This window comes from Sinohyriopsis cumingii, chromosome 11, assembly GCF_028554795.1.
Source record: "Sinohyriopsis cumingii isolate HCF-2022 chromosome 11, ASM2855479v2, whole genome shotgun sequence".
Taxonomy (NCBI): domain Eukaryota; kingdom Metazoa; phylum Mollusca; class Bivalvia; order Unionida; family Unionidae; genus Sinohyriopsis; species Sinohyriopsis cumingii.
The window spans coordinates 21,121,398-21,137,766 of record NC_142971.1 but is presented as its reverse complement, the minus strand read 5'-3'; the positions used below and the strand labels follow the sequence as shown (position 1 = coordinate 21,137,766).

At 34.0% G+C, this 16,369-nt stretch overlaps 1 protein-coding gene across 1 annotated transcript; it reads right to left on the bottom strand.

Annotated features, from left to right (window-relative positions):
- Nucleotides 1–7,916: 7,916 nt before the first annotated feature.
- On the bottom strand, nucleotides 7,917–15,951 carry LOC149787724 (soma ferritin-like). The gene is made up of 4 exons (XM_089973927.1): nucleotides 15,786–15,951; nucleotides 11,538–11,684; nucleotides 10,549–10,674; nucleotides 7,917–9,926 (listed from the first exon to the last, which is right to left on the bottom strand). The coding sequence occupies exons 1-4, from the start codon at nucleotides 15,888–15,890 to the stop codon at nucleotides 9,786–9,788; spliced, it is 519 nt and encodes a 172-aa protein (XP_089830053.1). The 5' UTR covers nucleotides 15,891–15,951; the 3' UTR covers nucleotides 7,917–9,785.
- Between the last annotated feature and the right edge of the window lie 418 nt (nucleotides 15,952–16,369).

Sequence of the window (16,369 nt, the reverse complement as noted above, 5' to 3'; positions counted from 1 at the left end):
AATAATCTACAAAATTCCTCAGCCATCCATGTGGAGATAATCCAACAAAAGGTGGTGGTTGACCATGATTGCCACACATTATTACAGCAGTATTTTTTTGTTAATCACCAATCAAGAAATACTTTTAACGTTTCTAATGAAACTGTGCATATTTTATCCCAAACACTGATCCTTGGAATATAGCTGTCTCCCATTCGTTCAGGAGTCCATTTATCTCCCTTCCATCGAAAGAATTTATAAGTGCATGATCTAATATTACTTTCTCTCATTTCTCTTGCGAGTCTATGTAGGTGTTAATACAACTATTTCAGAACAACTGTTCAAGAATAATTCGATCACACGAGTTGTTTTACCACAACCATCAGGCCCATTGAGATAAACTGTTTTATGTCTAGCTACATGATCATATACAGAGGGTGCAGATGATCATTTTGATATTTGATTTATTTATTTTTTTGTAATAAACAGCCTTATTTTCAACGTCGGCGGATTCAGAATAGTTAAGTATATCTTCTTGTTTTATTCTCTATTCACTGCATGATGCATAAGTGCCGATATGTAGTTGTTCTAGCAATCCTGTATTCTTGTTGACATAAAATGAATCCGTAGCGACTCTGACAGCAAACACAGAAACTCTATTTATCAATTATAATAGATTTATCGAAACGTACGCAAGCATTGAAAATCTTAAAGGAGTAAACTGCGGTGACTCACCATCAATATAACTCACAATTGTACCTAATTTAGTTCCGTCTGATAAATTAACATTACCTCGACTTATAAAAGTATTTCTATTCACTGTATCAGCAATTATAAAATAAAGTTCAGTATCATCTATAATCAATCTTGTACAGTGTCGTTTATGATGGTGTGCGGAGAACTCGCCCAACGGAGAACTATTCCTGGGAGAACTCGCACCAACGTATCTGGAGAAGTCGCCCCAGAGTGGTTGGAGAAGTCGCCCCAATTGGTTGGAGAAGTCACCCCAACACTTGTCACCCAGATAACCTTTTTATAACAGAATTAAATCATCTTTTACGTGATTCATATTTAGATTTATATATATATGATATCACAAAAGAGATATTAACTGGTAATCATAAAAAGCAATATCATAGTAATATTTCTAAGGACGAAATTAAGTCTTTATATAATCTAATGAATGACGACAGTATAGTGATTAAAAAGGATGATAAGTCAAACACTATTATTATTATGAATCAAGATGATTATTTTAAAGAAGGTGAACGTCAATTAAATGATGAAAAATACTACAAACATATTATCGAAGACCCTTTAATAGAAATTAAATAAAAAAAATTCAACATGCATTAATGAGAACGCTAAAAATAATAATTCCATATATGAGGAATTTGATACATTCCCTCTTAACATACGTACACATCAATTCTACATATTACCCAAAACTCATAAAATCTTGACTATAATTGACCTTTAAATTTTCCAGGACGACCCATTATATCAGGTTGTAATTCATATACTGAAAACCTATCCAAATTTACAACCTTTAATGAAATCACTTCCTTCATACATTAAAGATACAACTACTTTCATTAAAAAGTTGAAGTCTATTCCACAGCTATCTGATAATTTCAATCATGGTATCATTAGATGTAACATCACTATATACCAATATTCCTCATGCAGATGGTTGTTGTTTTTGTTGTTTTAAGGTTTAACGCCATTTTTCAGCATACGAGAGGATATACATGGTGGCCAGCATTAATGGTGGAGGAAGAACCCGAGAAATCCCCGGAAAGAACTACCGACCCTCGAGAAGTTACTGGCAAGCTTTCTCACGTACCCACATTGGCCGAATCCGAGACTCGAACCTATGCAGACAGAGGTGAGATGGCAGTGATCCGTAACGGAGAACGCTTTAGACCACTCGCGGCCCCTTGCATGCAGATGATGCGTATTGCATTATTCAATGCCCAATCAGTAGGATCACCGGTAAAGTGCACAGAAATAGTTAATTGTATCAACGACCAGAATATTGACGTCTTTTTCCTGACAGAAACATGGCTGAAAACGTCAGGCAATGAGCCAAAGTATGCGGATCTAACACCCACTGGTTACTCCATCAAGTCGTTCCCCCGTAACTCTTGCGGAGGTGGAATTGCTGTCATCACAAAGAACTCGTAAACTGTGATCATCGTAAACTAATTATACAAATATGTAATAAATTAACTATCTGCGTGATAATTAACACACGTAGTTTACGAAAATATTTCACTTACCTTGCTCACTCAGAATTCAGTACCAGACTGACTGAAAGGTAGCGATTATATGCCTTTTATATAAACGATAACGCCCACGCGAAATGATTTGGATTTCCAGAATAACTCAAACACATGATTTTTCTGGAACGTTTTTAAATGTCCAAAATTACTCAATCACGTGATTTTTCTGTAACATTCTGAAACATTTGCCCACGCAAATGACAGGGATTTCCAGAATAACTCAATCACGTGATTTTTCTGGAACATTCGTCCACACAAATGACAGGGATTTCCAGACGGGGATTTCCAAAATAACTTGTTACTACATGTCTCTGGGATTTCCAGAATTGTTCTGCGTGGACTTTAAAATTCACAGAATCGCAATCTCTCAGCCAATCTGGAAATTTGCATTCTGAAGTGAACAAGAGGTAAGTGAATATTTATTTAGTAATCTAGAGGTTGTGTTTGTGCTATATTACAAAATTGTATTATACCGTCTTGGTTGAGGAATACAATTTAAATATATATTTATTATATAATGAATTACGAAAATATTAGTGATCTTATTTCTGCCAAAAAAAATTATTAAAAAGACGGCATAAAAATTCAACTTGTTCCAGAAAAAAATTATTTCTGATTTTGAATCACTGCAAACGCGTAAATTTGAAGATAGATATACACTACCAGTGGAATATAGGTTCATAAAGATTACACAACAAGATATGTTCCAATCTTTGGCTACTGTAAAAGATACGGAAGTTAAAGAATTCGTATCCCTCTCAAGCGTGATCGAAAAAATTTGATCGAAATTAGCTCACGAATGCGAAACGAAGAAAATTATTAACACGCGCGTGAGGCAGTTAAAAAAGTTTATGTCAGATCGTGAAAGCGAAAGTACTGTCAGTGACTGTATCAACAAAAACACTTGTGAAAATTGTGACGAAGGTGAAAATAGTGAAAGTATTGACAACGTCACTGATGAAAATTAAAGTTACGGCAATATCGTGGTTAATTATCCTCTAACTTTTATTCTACCTGAGAAATAATTTTTTAAAAATTCTGCCATTATTTTTTTTATCTTAGTTCATGGTAATATACCCATCAATCTGCAGAATTAGACAATATTTTTAAGCTGATCTAATTTAATGCATAAATGCACATAATTCAGAATCTGATCTCTGTCATACGTGATCATCATAATATGTTCTCGCCTCAGTTCATTTATTGTTCCTGCATCAATAAAAAGTCTTCGTTGCCGTATTCATCAATAATTATATTAGCACTAAATTGTTCTGTATTGACTGTGCACTGTGTCATTATTGTTCTGATGGCGTTTTCAAGTACCTCTTTGACGTGTATGATAACTCTCACATGTTGGTACATTATATAATACCTCTTGATTAAATAATTAATTGTAAAACACTCTACAAAAATATCTCGTTAAGATCTTACATGTAAATTTATATTCAAATTTTTATTTCTTAAGTCAATTAAGTGTCCGGATTGGTCAGTAAGTTTGAAATGTATTCTTGACAACAAATTATTATGACACCATAGATAAACTGGATTAATAGGTTCTTGCACAATCAAATATCCAGGAGGTAATTGAGGTGTAAAAGTTTATTAAATATATCCTTGTTGAGCTTGACTGCCATCAATTGCATCACATACAAGATTAACTGCAATCGTTGATGTTATATTCACAATTTCTGGCGAAATGTGTCAACAACACATTCAAGTAACATTGCTATATTTCAAATGCAGATGATAAAGTTGGTTTGTGCACTGTTATAGCTATTTTCGAATCTCTTCTGATTATTATTTTATTCTGCGCTGGAATTCATAGTCTCGTTTTCCGTCATCTTTATTTTTATTTGCAAATACAAGTGAATTATTCGCCTGCAATCCACCAAATGATTTTGATCTAATATTTAGCCAACTGTAATATACTCGTAATTGTGCTAGCGCTATTTCTTTCACTGGAATTCCAGTTGGAAAATTAACATTAAATTCAGGATTAGTTGAGTTTACTGATGTCATTGTTGTTTTTGTTGGAGCTGTGTTCGTTACAATCTGCTAAAGTAGCTCGCATGATGAAGTCAGTGGAGTTGACATTATTATTAAAATCCCGATTTTCTAAATCAATCACAATCATTACTTCCTTGTAGATTTTAATCATCTCTGTGAACTCAAAATCTGATATTTTTCCATCACTAAGACTTGTTGATAATAACGAGGATAATTTGGATTATACCAGCGTTGCTGTAATTTTATTATAAAATCATGCAATTTTGTGTTTGTGCACGTGCATATATTTTTTTGCAATGATATTAAGAATACTGGCAATTGTTGCCACAGATGAAACAGAAATTGTTACAACTGCTGGTGCCATCACTATTGTTAATAATAATATGCCTGTTCCAGCAATAACAGCGGACGCCGAATACACAATCATGTCAACGACAACTATATGCCTGCAATATTTTTTAAATACTTTTACTGTATACTTATCAACAATATCTTTTAGTTTTGTTCGCCATTCACGTTCTTGATTGTATCTTGAACATTGATCGGAAGGCTCATTATATTATATTTAATAATCAATTGAGGTGTTTCAGTGACAAACTTCAGACACCACCAGTAAGACTCTGCCACTAATTTCTTATCAAATGATTCCAGTATAAATGTTTCTTTGTCTCTGCTATTTAACACAATAGACACGGTTCCAGAAAAAAACTATTGGTTGAATGACGCCAAGGATACGTAGTAAATATACTAAATTTTGCACCGATTAACATGGAGAGTCCGTACACACCAGTGACTTCTGCAGTATCTTTTATAGTGTTACACATTTTTTGTTGTTGTGGTATCTTCATAAGATGCTGGATCTCTTAAAACAACTATTTTATTTCCATTCATGCAGAGTTCATCTGTCATTATATAATCGGTAGATCTTAAATGATCAGCAACACTTTTTGAAATTTCATTTCTAATAGTTGCGATAATATATTTTAGTGTCGGATTCTACTGCCGTCAGTAAATACTGGAATAATACGAACTATGTCATTCCATTTAATATTACTCGTCTTTAAAACACTATTTATTCCCGAAAAACAACAACTTCATCTCGGTCAACTCCAGAGGTACATAATATCAAAGAGTTCATCTTTAGTCGCATAATTTGACAAATCAATATCATATTTTTGTCTTTGATAGAAGATCTTCCGTAAATATCTACCATTATATACTTTAAGATCCGTTTAAAACGATTAACGGCTACTTGTATAATCACACACAACTTTATGAGGTGATAATGTTGATTTTGATATAGTGTTGAGTACATTACTTCATGACCACAACTGCTCTGTAATTAGCACTAAAAGGGTTAACATGAGCTCGAAAGTGAACATCAACAACAGATTGTCTAGATAAATCAAGATGTTCCAATGAAAAGTAAAAGATCGAATACAGAGTTGTAAAATCCCGCTGAGATATCTGCAAACCGGTATCTATATTTTGATCAGGTCCCATAAATGTCATTAAACGATGATATACACGTGCTACATGATTTTGGTCAAAATTTAATAATATATCTTCAGATGGTTCTTGATGTCGATTTATCCATAAAGAAACTTGACTAACTGCAAGTGTGTCAAATATCATATGACTATGTTCTTGTGAATTTAATCAATCAGCATTTTGTAAAGCAATAAATATATGCCTCGGCGCAGAAACTCCTTGTTGTGATGCTATTTGCCAAATAAATAACCCAGCAATATTACTTTGAACGCTATCTGTGGTCATTGTCAACCATGATAACAATGATTTACCACCTGAATCCATAAAAGAAAGTAATTTTTGTTCTTCAGCAATTGATAGAGTCATTACTGGCATCCAGAGTGAAAATTTTATTAATCTTTCCATACAAATGTGAGCAGCAGCAGGACACCAAACTATATTGTTGTCTGTGACTTTTCTTACAAGTACAATGGTATGTTTCGCTGCAAAAATAACTTTTCTAACATATGTACAAAATCAAAAGATAAGAGATAGTGGAATCGTGCATGAAAAAGCTTCTTCATTATTTAAACATCGTTCTGCGTGTAGCAAAGCCTAAGATGTAATTTGCATTGATTGATACAACTGCTGGTCCATCAGCTGCTCCTCCAGCGGCTCTTACATTACCCTCAACTTCCTTGACGTGTTCAGGATGAATAGATGTATCTTTAGCAAACATCACTGACAGACCAGCTAATCTTGTATAACCATCGGAATATCTTGCAAGACCAAGTATTGTTGTAGCAACATTGTCTTTTTGAATAGTTTCAATATTTATTCCATCAATCATGTACGTAGCGCTGTCAAACAACGCCATAATATCATTGTTAACAAACTATATCACCAATTGCAACTCCTGTACTATCACCTTGCAAATTTCTACCTTCTACTTCAATAAAAGCTTCACCAGGTAAAAAATATCTACTTGTATCTTGAACTTGCAGTTCGATTCTTCCACTCTGATTTGGTTGTCTTGCATCATAAGAATAATATTGATAATCACGCATGGATTCATGTTTCGGTGAAGTCCCTTCTCTGTAACCATCCACTCAGAAGTGGCAATTACTAGACTTTCAAGATGGCCACTGATGTGACCTTTATACATGTCCTATGGGTACCATCTTCATATAAGACAAACCTTACATCACAAAAAGACAATATGACTATTGGTTCAGTTGTAGCAAGAAGATTTTCAAGATGGCCACTATAGTGACCATATTGGATATCCAAGTGGCACCATTTTTTATTTAGGATTGGCCAGGCATCATGTCATTTATAAGTGTGTGTGTATGTGTGTGTTATTTGGATTTTTAATGTAGCTTTAACAATTTGTCAGTCATGACACTATGATGTTTGCAGTGTGGCCGTTTATAGTGATGTTAAACACTGGGGCATTATGTTACAGATATGTAGCATCATGTCTCACCCAGTCACATTATCCTAACACTAACTTCTTTATGCCGAGTGCCTAGCAAGGCAACTGTTATTACTATTTTTATAAGTCTTTGGTATGAATCGGTCGGTGTTCAAACCCACGAACTCCCCCATCCGAGGTGGATGCTCACACCATTTAGGCCACTGGAGTGGTCTAAGTCATTTATAAAAATCTTATGTCAATATGACTATCTAACCAAGAGAAGTATTAACATTTTCAATGAGGATGTCAAAATAGCACCATTTTCATTTAGGACCAACTGGATCTTGAAATAAATATTTGTTATGTTATGTTTCATGGCAATCCTCCAATTAGTTTAGGAGGAGTAGAAATAACAAACATCCTGTAATGGACTCATACTACAGGTACTCATAAAAGTTGCCTTGGTCCAGTAGTATTAACAAGTGTTCTGTAAAACCCAATATCTCATCTGTACAGATCATCAGTTGACTTGTAAAAGCTTCATCAAAACTGTTAAGCCTGGCAACGATGAACTGTTGCTGCTGGAGGAATGCTTATGCAGGTGAGATGCAAATAAAAGTATAGCTCAAACACAATTATATAATATAGGCTTCATGGAAGTAACTTAAAAGTTGCGTTTTGTTTTAGTGGCTGTAATAGTTTCCACCTACAAAGACAAGTCTGAATGAAACAAAGAAGATACTTAATATTATCTGCAAAGAAAGCTTTATTTACTCCAAAACTCAAGGAATATAAATACTACTGAGTATTCCAGGATCGATAAAAATGAGTGAACAAAACTGAGTACTCACAACAAGTACTAGTTACCCGACACATAAATACTGTCAGCTACAGAAAATATTGCAAACATTATGTCCTATTTTTTAACACAAAAAAAATTTGTTTTACATTATTCTTTATTAAATAATCCTACAGACCATCAGGTGCTGGAACATTACAAAAAATCATGGACTGGATAAGTATTGGAGGAGGGTCTTTATGCCTTGAAAAATTCTACTGTATTTATTTAGTTTTAATGCATCAAAACATGAGAAAATTTACTGGCTTTCTAAATAAGTTGATTTTAAATTACTTGTGTTTTAAATGTTTCTCATCATGCATCCATAAATTGTAATGTGTAATGTTTGCTTAGTTAGTGCAAATAATACTATATACCATGATATAAAGTTCCATAAACAAGAGAGAGAGATCTCTTCTTGATGCAAAAATTAATTAGCACTGAATAACATACATGGAAGTACTTTTGAGGGCGATGTTCCTTTGAAAATGTCAAAATATGACAGTGAGAATGCAACATAAAAATGCTGATGATAAAACTAAACATTTTACGACACTGCACACCCTAGGATATAATGGTGAATATTATTTATTTAACATATCATATGGCTACCAATCTATAATAAACATCATACAGGTCATGTATGTGCATTTATTCATCTTAAATATAAATTGTTGTTAAATACACTACTACCTTTGTTTAAACAAAGCCTAATCAATTCTGATTATTGAATGTTATGTACCTTAACTGTCATCAAGAAACTCCTAGAAGAAAATTATCGATTGCTATGGACTTTCATGATGGTGGCATGCTACTAAACTGGGTCAAAAAAAAAGCATGTCAGGCCTAATCATCACAATGTAGGGTAGTGCAAATTTGTTTATCAATATGTGCAGCTTTAATTGTGACTTCACAGCATGTGAAATTCAATCTGAATTGTACTGGATCACACCGTTATGTTAATCCTGTCCAAAAATGCTGTATCTACCTATTGGGGTATGTAAATAATGATATTCCACATGAATATGGATGTATGAAGATTCAAATAAATTGAATAATTACCATTTGAAGAAATGTAAAATCAAATTCTAAATAATTACACACATTACTGAAATAATCGGTGTTGAATGCCTATATGACCAGTATGACTTTTACTATAATAACTGACATAACTGCCCATTAATGCATCAATAATTTGTAGGCTATAATGACTAAATGCAAATGCAAAAGAACAGGATGGGCAGAGACACTCAAGCAAACTCTTCTGGATGTCTTGGAAATAAACTGCTCCAGATCAACTAATAAACTTCACCAACCCATGTTTGTAACTTGAAAATACATAATCAGCAGATGTTACTTTTTTTTAAATTAGTACCCAACAGATATGCAAAATGCTAACATGATGCAAGTAAAAACCAAAATAAATGGAATACATGCTCTGCCCAATATGAGATAAAAAAGGAATAATACAGATTAATAAATTTAAAATGTGACCATGCTTCAAAAACAGGTTTAACCGTAAGTTCACAATATTAAACAACTGATCCCTTACTGATAAAAATCTATATAATAAGAATCTTCCGTCCTTTCCCTGAGAACACATAAAACTACTATCAAAATGGTAATGTTGGCCTGTGATACATTTCACAGAAACAACTACAAGCATGGTCCATTATAGAACTAAATCTTTCTGAACAACACCGTGTTTCATGTGAAAAAAATAATACGATTATACAAGACATTTAATAACTGGTCACTGATTAATAGTTTCTAGGGTAACCAAAAGGGTTCAATGCTCCTGAAGTTCCTTGTCAAACGTGTACTCTCCCAGTCCTGGTCCCACACGTGTCAGGTTGGTGATGTGATCGGACAGTTCCTTAATGGATCCTACTTGTTCCTGCAGAAACTCACCTTCTATGAAATCACATAACTGAAAAAGTGAAGTTATATCATCAAAGTATTTTGGATTTTTATACAACTGTTTAATAGATTCACCTCAAACACTTATTATATTCTGGTCCCCATGAAGCAAAGCAAGTGTACAAGATACAATTTAGCACAATATGAAACCAATTTTGTATCCAAGGTGGACAGGAATATGTATGTAGTGTAGTTTTTCAGCATCTCAGCTCAATAATGGCTACATGGTGGCAACTAAAGGTGAAGTTCAAAAAATGACAAAATGAAGAAATGCACTGAAACTTTAGGAAGAAAAACCATTTCACATAAATGCAAACATGAAACACAAAAGGATAAGAAAATAAAATACATAAATTAGTTTTTCTTCTTTTAAACTATATCAAATAACAAAGTCTTACTATGGAACCAGTTCTATGAATATTCCTGCAACGTTTAGTTTATGAAAGATGAGCAAGAAAATGAAATGTTCACTGATTTTAACTTAAAAAGCAAGTCAGTATGTTTCACTGAAGGTAAACAGTGGGTGATTATGGAATACTATATTTTGTCATTTTATAAACAAAAGCTAAATAATGGAGAAAGGACTGACTAATGATTAATAAAGTGAATGGTCAAAATTATTTGAAACTTACTTGTTCATCACCATGAGAACTTGCAACCTTGTGAAGGTCAAGCAGGGACTGGTTTACATTTTTTTCCAGTTGCAGAGCTGCCTGCATGGCATCCAGTCCACTTCCCCATTCATCTTGATCTGGCTTCTGTAATTCAACACTGACTTAATCAAGACACAATTAACTTTTGAAATACCGCTGTCAAGTTTTTTCTGAATACACTGAAAATGTGAATGCATGCTGGATAGATATGTCAATAAGAATGACTGGTCTGTTTGACCTTTCTGTGGAATTCACAGGAGTACAGCCCACTACCGAAATAGGTATTAGGATAAATGCATGATTTGGAGAATTTACTTCATGTGTATCCAGCATGCACAATACATCACTTACCATGGCTTCAGTGGAATAGGCACTAATAGTTGTTTTAATCCTTTGACAGGTCTGTGAATGCTTAGTTCAATAGGACAGGTGTTCAAGCTTTGCAAGCAAAGTTACAGTGGCTTTAATACCTCCAATACAAATTAGCTGATCTACACTTTTTACGCATATCTATTTTGTTACATAGTTTACACGTGCGTGTGTGTGTGTGTGTGCGTGTGTGTGTGTGTGTATCTGTGTGAATGTACGTATGTATGTACATATCCATGTATGTACTGATTGACGGAAGTATGTATGTATGAAGTTGAATTTCAAACACTTCAGCACAATAGTGGCTATCTAGTGCCAACTAAAGGTCAAGTTCAAAATATGCAGAAATGAAGAATTGCATAACAAATTTATTCTACAAAGAAGAATAGGACTACAGTGTTTTTATTTGATTCTTACAAGCTAACCTTAAAAATCACATTTAAATAGCACCAAAAAAACTTTCATTGGTCACGTGAGTTATCACATACAATATATTTGTCATTCAAACTTGAAGTATCCCAATTAGTCTGTAAAAAAAGACCAATTAATTTGTCAAAATTAAAATGATAATTGCTGAACAGATCATACTGATATTATACCTGTATATTTTGGAGTACAATCCGCCCTCCTCTTTTATTCTGATACTTCATGATCTTCTCAGCATGTTCCCTTTCCTCATCAGCACTCTTCTTGAAGAATTTGCTGAATCCTGCCAGAGCTACATCATCACGATCAAAATACAATGCCTAAAATGAAGATATCCAGATAATTCGCTATCAAAAAGAGAATCCAAAACCCTAAATTGGAAGTTTTTTTAAAAATCAATATAATCATTATTGAAAAGAGAATCCATTACTATGAATCGGAAATTTAAAAAAATAATAATTTACTGCTGAAAAATGCAATTGCCATCATGTGTATGGGTCATTCTCCATAGACTGGTTCTGTAAGTGCTGTTACCTTGAGACATCATTTTAATTTTCATTTATCAGGTGAATGAGAATCAAGACCCAGCCCCTGGAGAATTACACAGCAAAAATGGCAGCCAGCTGCCACTGTAAACTCTGTACACACTTTGAACCCCATTTAGTTGTACAAAGCAAAGTATGTAAAAGTTATTTCTTTGCAAATTGAAAATGGTAACCTATTTTATTCAGTTACATATTGTTTGTTACTTGTTACTCCAATATAACCATATAAATAAAATAACTGTGTAAGAATATAACGAGTACTGGTCCATCTGTGCCAGCTATAGATTATTACATGGACTGAAAAGTAACCTTGACATCACCCCTGACTGTTCATCGTTTCCTTTACAGAACAAGCAAACCATGAATAGCAGATTATATGCCTGCCTCATGCTTTTTGTCATCAAGTTATGTAATCTTTAACTAAATTATTGTAAAGAAACCAATATTTATTTAATTAATAAACTGTAAGCATTATATTTTACTTTTAAAGTCCAAAATCTATAACTTTCCTTAATATCTCAAGTCCAAGTCATCCACAAAGTTCTACCAAACAACTAGTTCTAGAACAAAAGTTTTTATGCAAAACCCATTTTTCTTGAAATCACAAAGTCTTACTTTGACCTTAAAACCCCAAACTGAATGGTCTCTTACACACATTAACACAAGCCCTCCACAAACATTGGTCAAGATATGATGTCTAGTACTAAAGTTATTAGGAAAAACACAATATTTTCTTCATTCAGTCAGTGACCCTGAATTCTAACTTTCTGACCCTCAATCAATAGACTTCCACCTTGCTCCATGTGCAAGCCATCCACAAAGTTTGGTCCAGATCTGTGTTGTAGAACTAGTTAATTTTCAAAAATTATTTTTATGGTGACCTTGACATTTGAGCTGCAAAGTCAATGGGCTTTGCTACCCCAGCTGAAAGCAATGCACAAAGCTTGCTCCTGGTCTGTGATGTGAAAACAATGCTTTTGTGCAAAAAAAATCTGTTCAATAGGTTAACATAACCTTAAACTTTTGACTCCAACATTAATAGACTTCTTTCTTACTCAAAGTGCAAGCCATTTACAAATTTAATCTAGAACTGTCAAGTAATATATTATGCATAAATCATTTTTCTACTTTCATAGTACCCTTAACCTATGACTCCAAAATAAATATAGTCTGGTTCCCTGCTTTGTATGCTCCCTGTGTTGCACTCTGCTATACGAAGTCAGGTGAAAACCAATTCCATATTGTCACGTGATCAAAACAAATGCCTTCATATGGAGAGATCTTGTTAACCTAACTACGGCACATTTATTCCTTTAATATTCTGTTTGTTAGTGACACAATGTGAACCTTATTAATACTCTCGATTTGAACTATAACAGTCGTTATCTTGTGTTCAAGCTTAACCACCAATTCAGTCATATAATTATTTTTACAAATATTTTTACTAGTAGGCGAATATGAAGGAAAAGAGTACACACAAAACTATTTTGTTAATATTGCACATTTTACACAGCATCTCAAAAATTCTTTATCCAATCAATTCCTTGATAAATTTTATGTCAAAATTGATATGAGATGATGTGTGACTGCCTAAATATAGTCAAAGACTATGACGAAAATATCACCCCTAAGTGACATACATGTTAGAAATCGTAACTCAGTCACTGAAATGACTATGTTTTATGCATATTTTATATTCTTGATGCTTTTCGTTTTTAAAATTGGTGGGTTGTGGATACAAGCAAACAGGAGGGTTCGTCCTACAACGTAAGACACATCAGCCGATATTTTTTGTTCTGGTACTTAAACAAAAACAACATGTGCTATGTCTTACATTGTAGGACTAACGGGAGGGGTACCTGGACGTTTCGTCCCATGGACGTTTCGGCCCAAGACATTTCGCCCCACTTTAATGGACATTTCGCCCTACTTCAATGGACATTTCGCCCCACATGGTACATGGACGTTTCACCCAATGGACGTTTCGGCCCAGGACATTTCGCCCCACATTAATGGAAATATCGGACATTTATAGAAATTCATCAGCATTACACTACGTTCTTCATTTTACTTTAAAATGATCAAAAATATAATTAAGAGTCCCTTGTGATCTGAATTCTTTGGCATTATTCTAAATAGTTAAAAAGACGGCCTGCTCCAGTCGGGAGAAGTACAATTAAATAAAGTATGCACCCTCACTCGAGTACAGCCTGTCTCAGTATAATGGTAATGCGAGAAACGACACACATCATCAATCATACAAAACAATATGATTTATTTGTCGTTTAAATACAATCCACCCTTTATTTGCCCAAATTCCAAATTAAATTTAAAATAAAAATCCCAATTTAAATTTAAAATAATAAAACAATGACAAATTATCATTGGATGGATTGTATCCAATAAGAAAATATAATAATAAAACATGGATAATTTAATTTAGTGGCTGTCCCTTCCTCTAGCCAAGGTCAACTTGAAATTATGGGGAGGGATTTCGAGTAAGGTGACAAAAACCGGACTAGGATGAACATCCCTATAGATTACACTAGGGAAATACATAAATACCCCGACAAAATCTTGGAAAATATACACATATAAAACAACTAAATTTTTTTTATAAGTAGGGGTGCATCTGTCTGGTGCCATAAAGAAAAAAATGTTCTGGTGTTCACTATTGCTCCCAGCAAGTGTTAATAGGACTTAATTACAGCCAGGTAACTTCTTTGATCTTCATATTTAAATAATCTACTAATGTGGTATCAAGGTAATTAAGCTGCAGCCAGGGTGAGTAAGTCGTGTAAGCTTTTATGACAAGGAAATTGCAATTTAACACAGATGTTATGGCGTTCACTAATAACAAAAACAATGACATATAAATAAACAACGTTTGATCTTAGTATATCAAAATCCGAGTTTTAGGATAAAAATTATGATTCTTCAAGTGCATTGTCCGACAGATCGTTTGGTAAAGAAGCTCGTGCACGTGTTTGCATGGAAATTTATCAGTGGCTCTATGACTTGCAGTCTTTCCTTTTCTTGGTACTAGTTGTTTTAATATCACGTAAATCAATAGATCGAACAATGTCCAGGAATCCAATGGGAGAGAATAGAAGAGGGTAAAGATTTTAAAGGGAGACTACTACATGTCAAAATTGGGAAAATACATTTTATTGAAATGAATGAGAGTGATGGGATTATGGGGCATGAAATTAAATCTTAACGGTAGGCCCCTAAAGTAAAATGAAGACAATGGTGTAATGCTTGTGAATTTCTAGAATTGATGTGGGGCGAAATGTCCTGGGCCGAAACGTCCATGGGGCGAAATGTCCATATACCATGTGGGGCGAAAGGTCCATTGAAATGGGGCGAAATGTCCATTGAAGTGGGGCGAAATGTCCTGGGCCGAAACGTCCATGGGGCGAAACGTCCATAATCCACGGGAGGGTGTGGTGCTAATAAATTAACTCCACATTTGTTCACGATTAAAATTTGTTTCGGTCCCATTGTTTTAATTGTTGGAAAAGTGTTGTATTCAAAATTACCTGGAATAGGCATCTTATTTACTCGTAGTTAATAAAACCCACAATTCTGCATACACCAACGCCCAACACATCCCCTTCCAGGACTTTGCCCCTGGACCGACACAAAGAAATCCACTTCTTCAATGGCCATGTTTTCACGCTTTGTTATTTGTACACTCACATTACTGTAGATCTGTAGATAAACCTAATTTACGAATGTGTTGTAATTTGTTTAGCTTGTACCAATTCCAATTAAAAATTCTCGCTGTGAACATTGTCGAAAACCTGACATTGATACAGTATGGTATTGGTAAATACATAATTGCCACTTCTTATTTTTTTCTTTTATTCTTACCATAGATTGATATGTATAACTTGCATATAGCTCCAGATTAATTTGGCGATTTAGTCCGGCTTCACTGTCTGCATGAAAATTGTGTCTCGGTCTTGTTTGTGCCATTTTTCTTTCGATTCACAAAATACAGACAGACTAGGACTAATGCGTCTTTCGTCACGAACAATTAAGGATCGGTGCAAAGGTAAATTACTCCTTACAACCAAACAGAAATAATATCTGACGGAATTACAGCAAAATACAGTGAGAAGTCGAAACTCGTGAAGTTCTGTTAAAACTCCTCACATTTTAATATCGGCCATTATTAAATAGCATTAAGAGAAACTAAAAGTATCGATGTGTATGGAATTACACATTTGACAAAATGCTGTTATTCACGGAATGTGTCCAAATCACCATACCAAAAAGATAAACTCTTACTACAGTGACATGTTTACTGAACAATAGACACCAGGATCAAATAAATCAGAAAATTCAACATTTAGACTCAACTGGTAAAGAAGTTATGACAAACTAAATAAAAAATCAAAAATTATTTTGCAATTTACATTCTTATAGTAACTTTCTATTCCGAATAACATTGT

Excerpts from the sequence above, each read along its gene's own strand:
- LOC149787724 (XM_089973927.1), bottom strand. The coding sequence starts at position 15,890 with ATGGCACAAACAAGACCGAGACACAATTTTCATGCAGACAGTGAAGCC. Across the intron at positions 11,685-15,785 it reads GTTATACATATCAATCTATG|GCATTGTATTTTGATCGTGA; the intron begins GTAAGAATAAAA and ends TCTTCATTTTAG. Across the intron at positions 9,927-10,548 it reads GTTCTCATGGTGATGAACAA|TTATGTGATTTCATAGAAGG; the intron begins GTAAGTTTCAAA and ends TCACTTTTTCAG.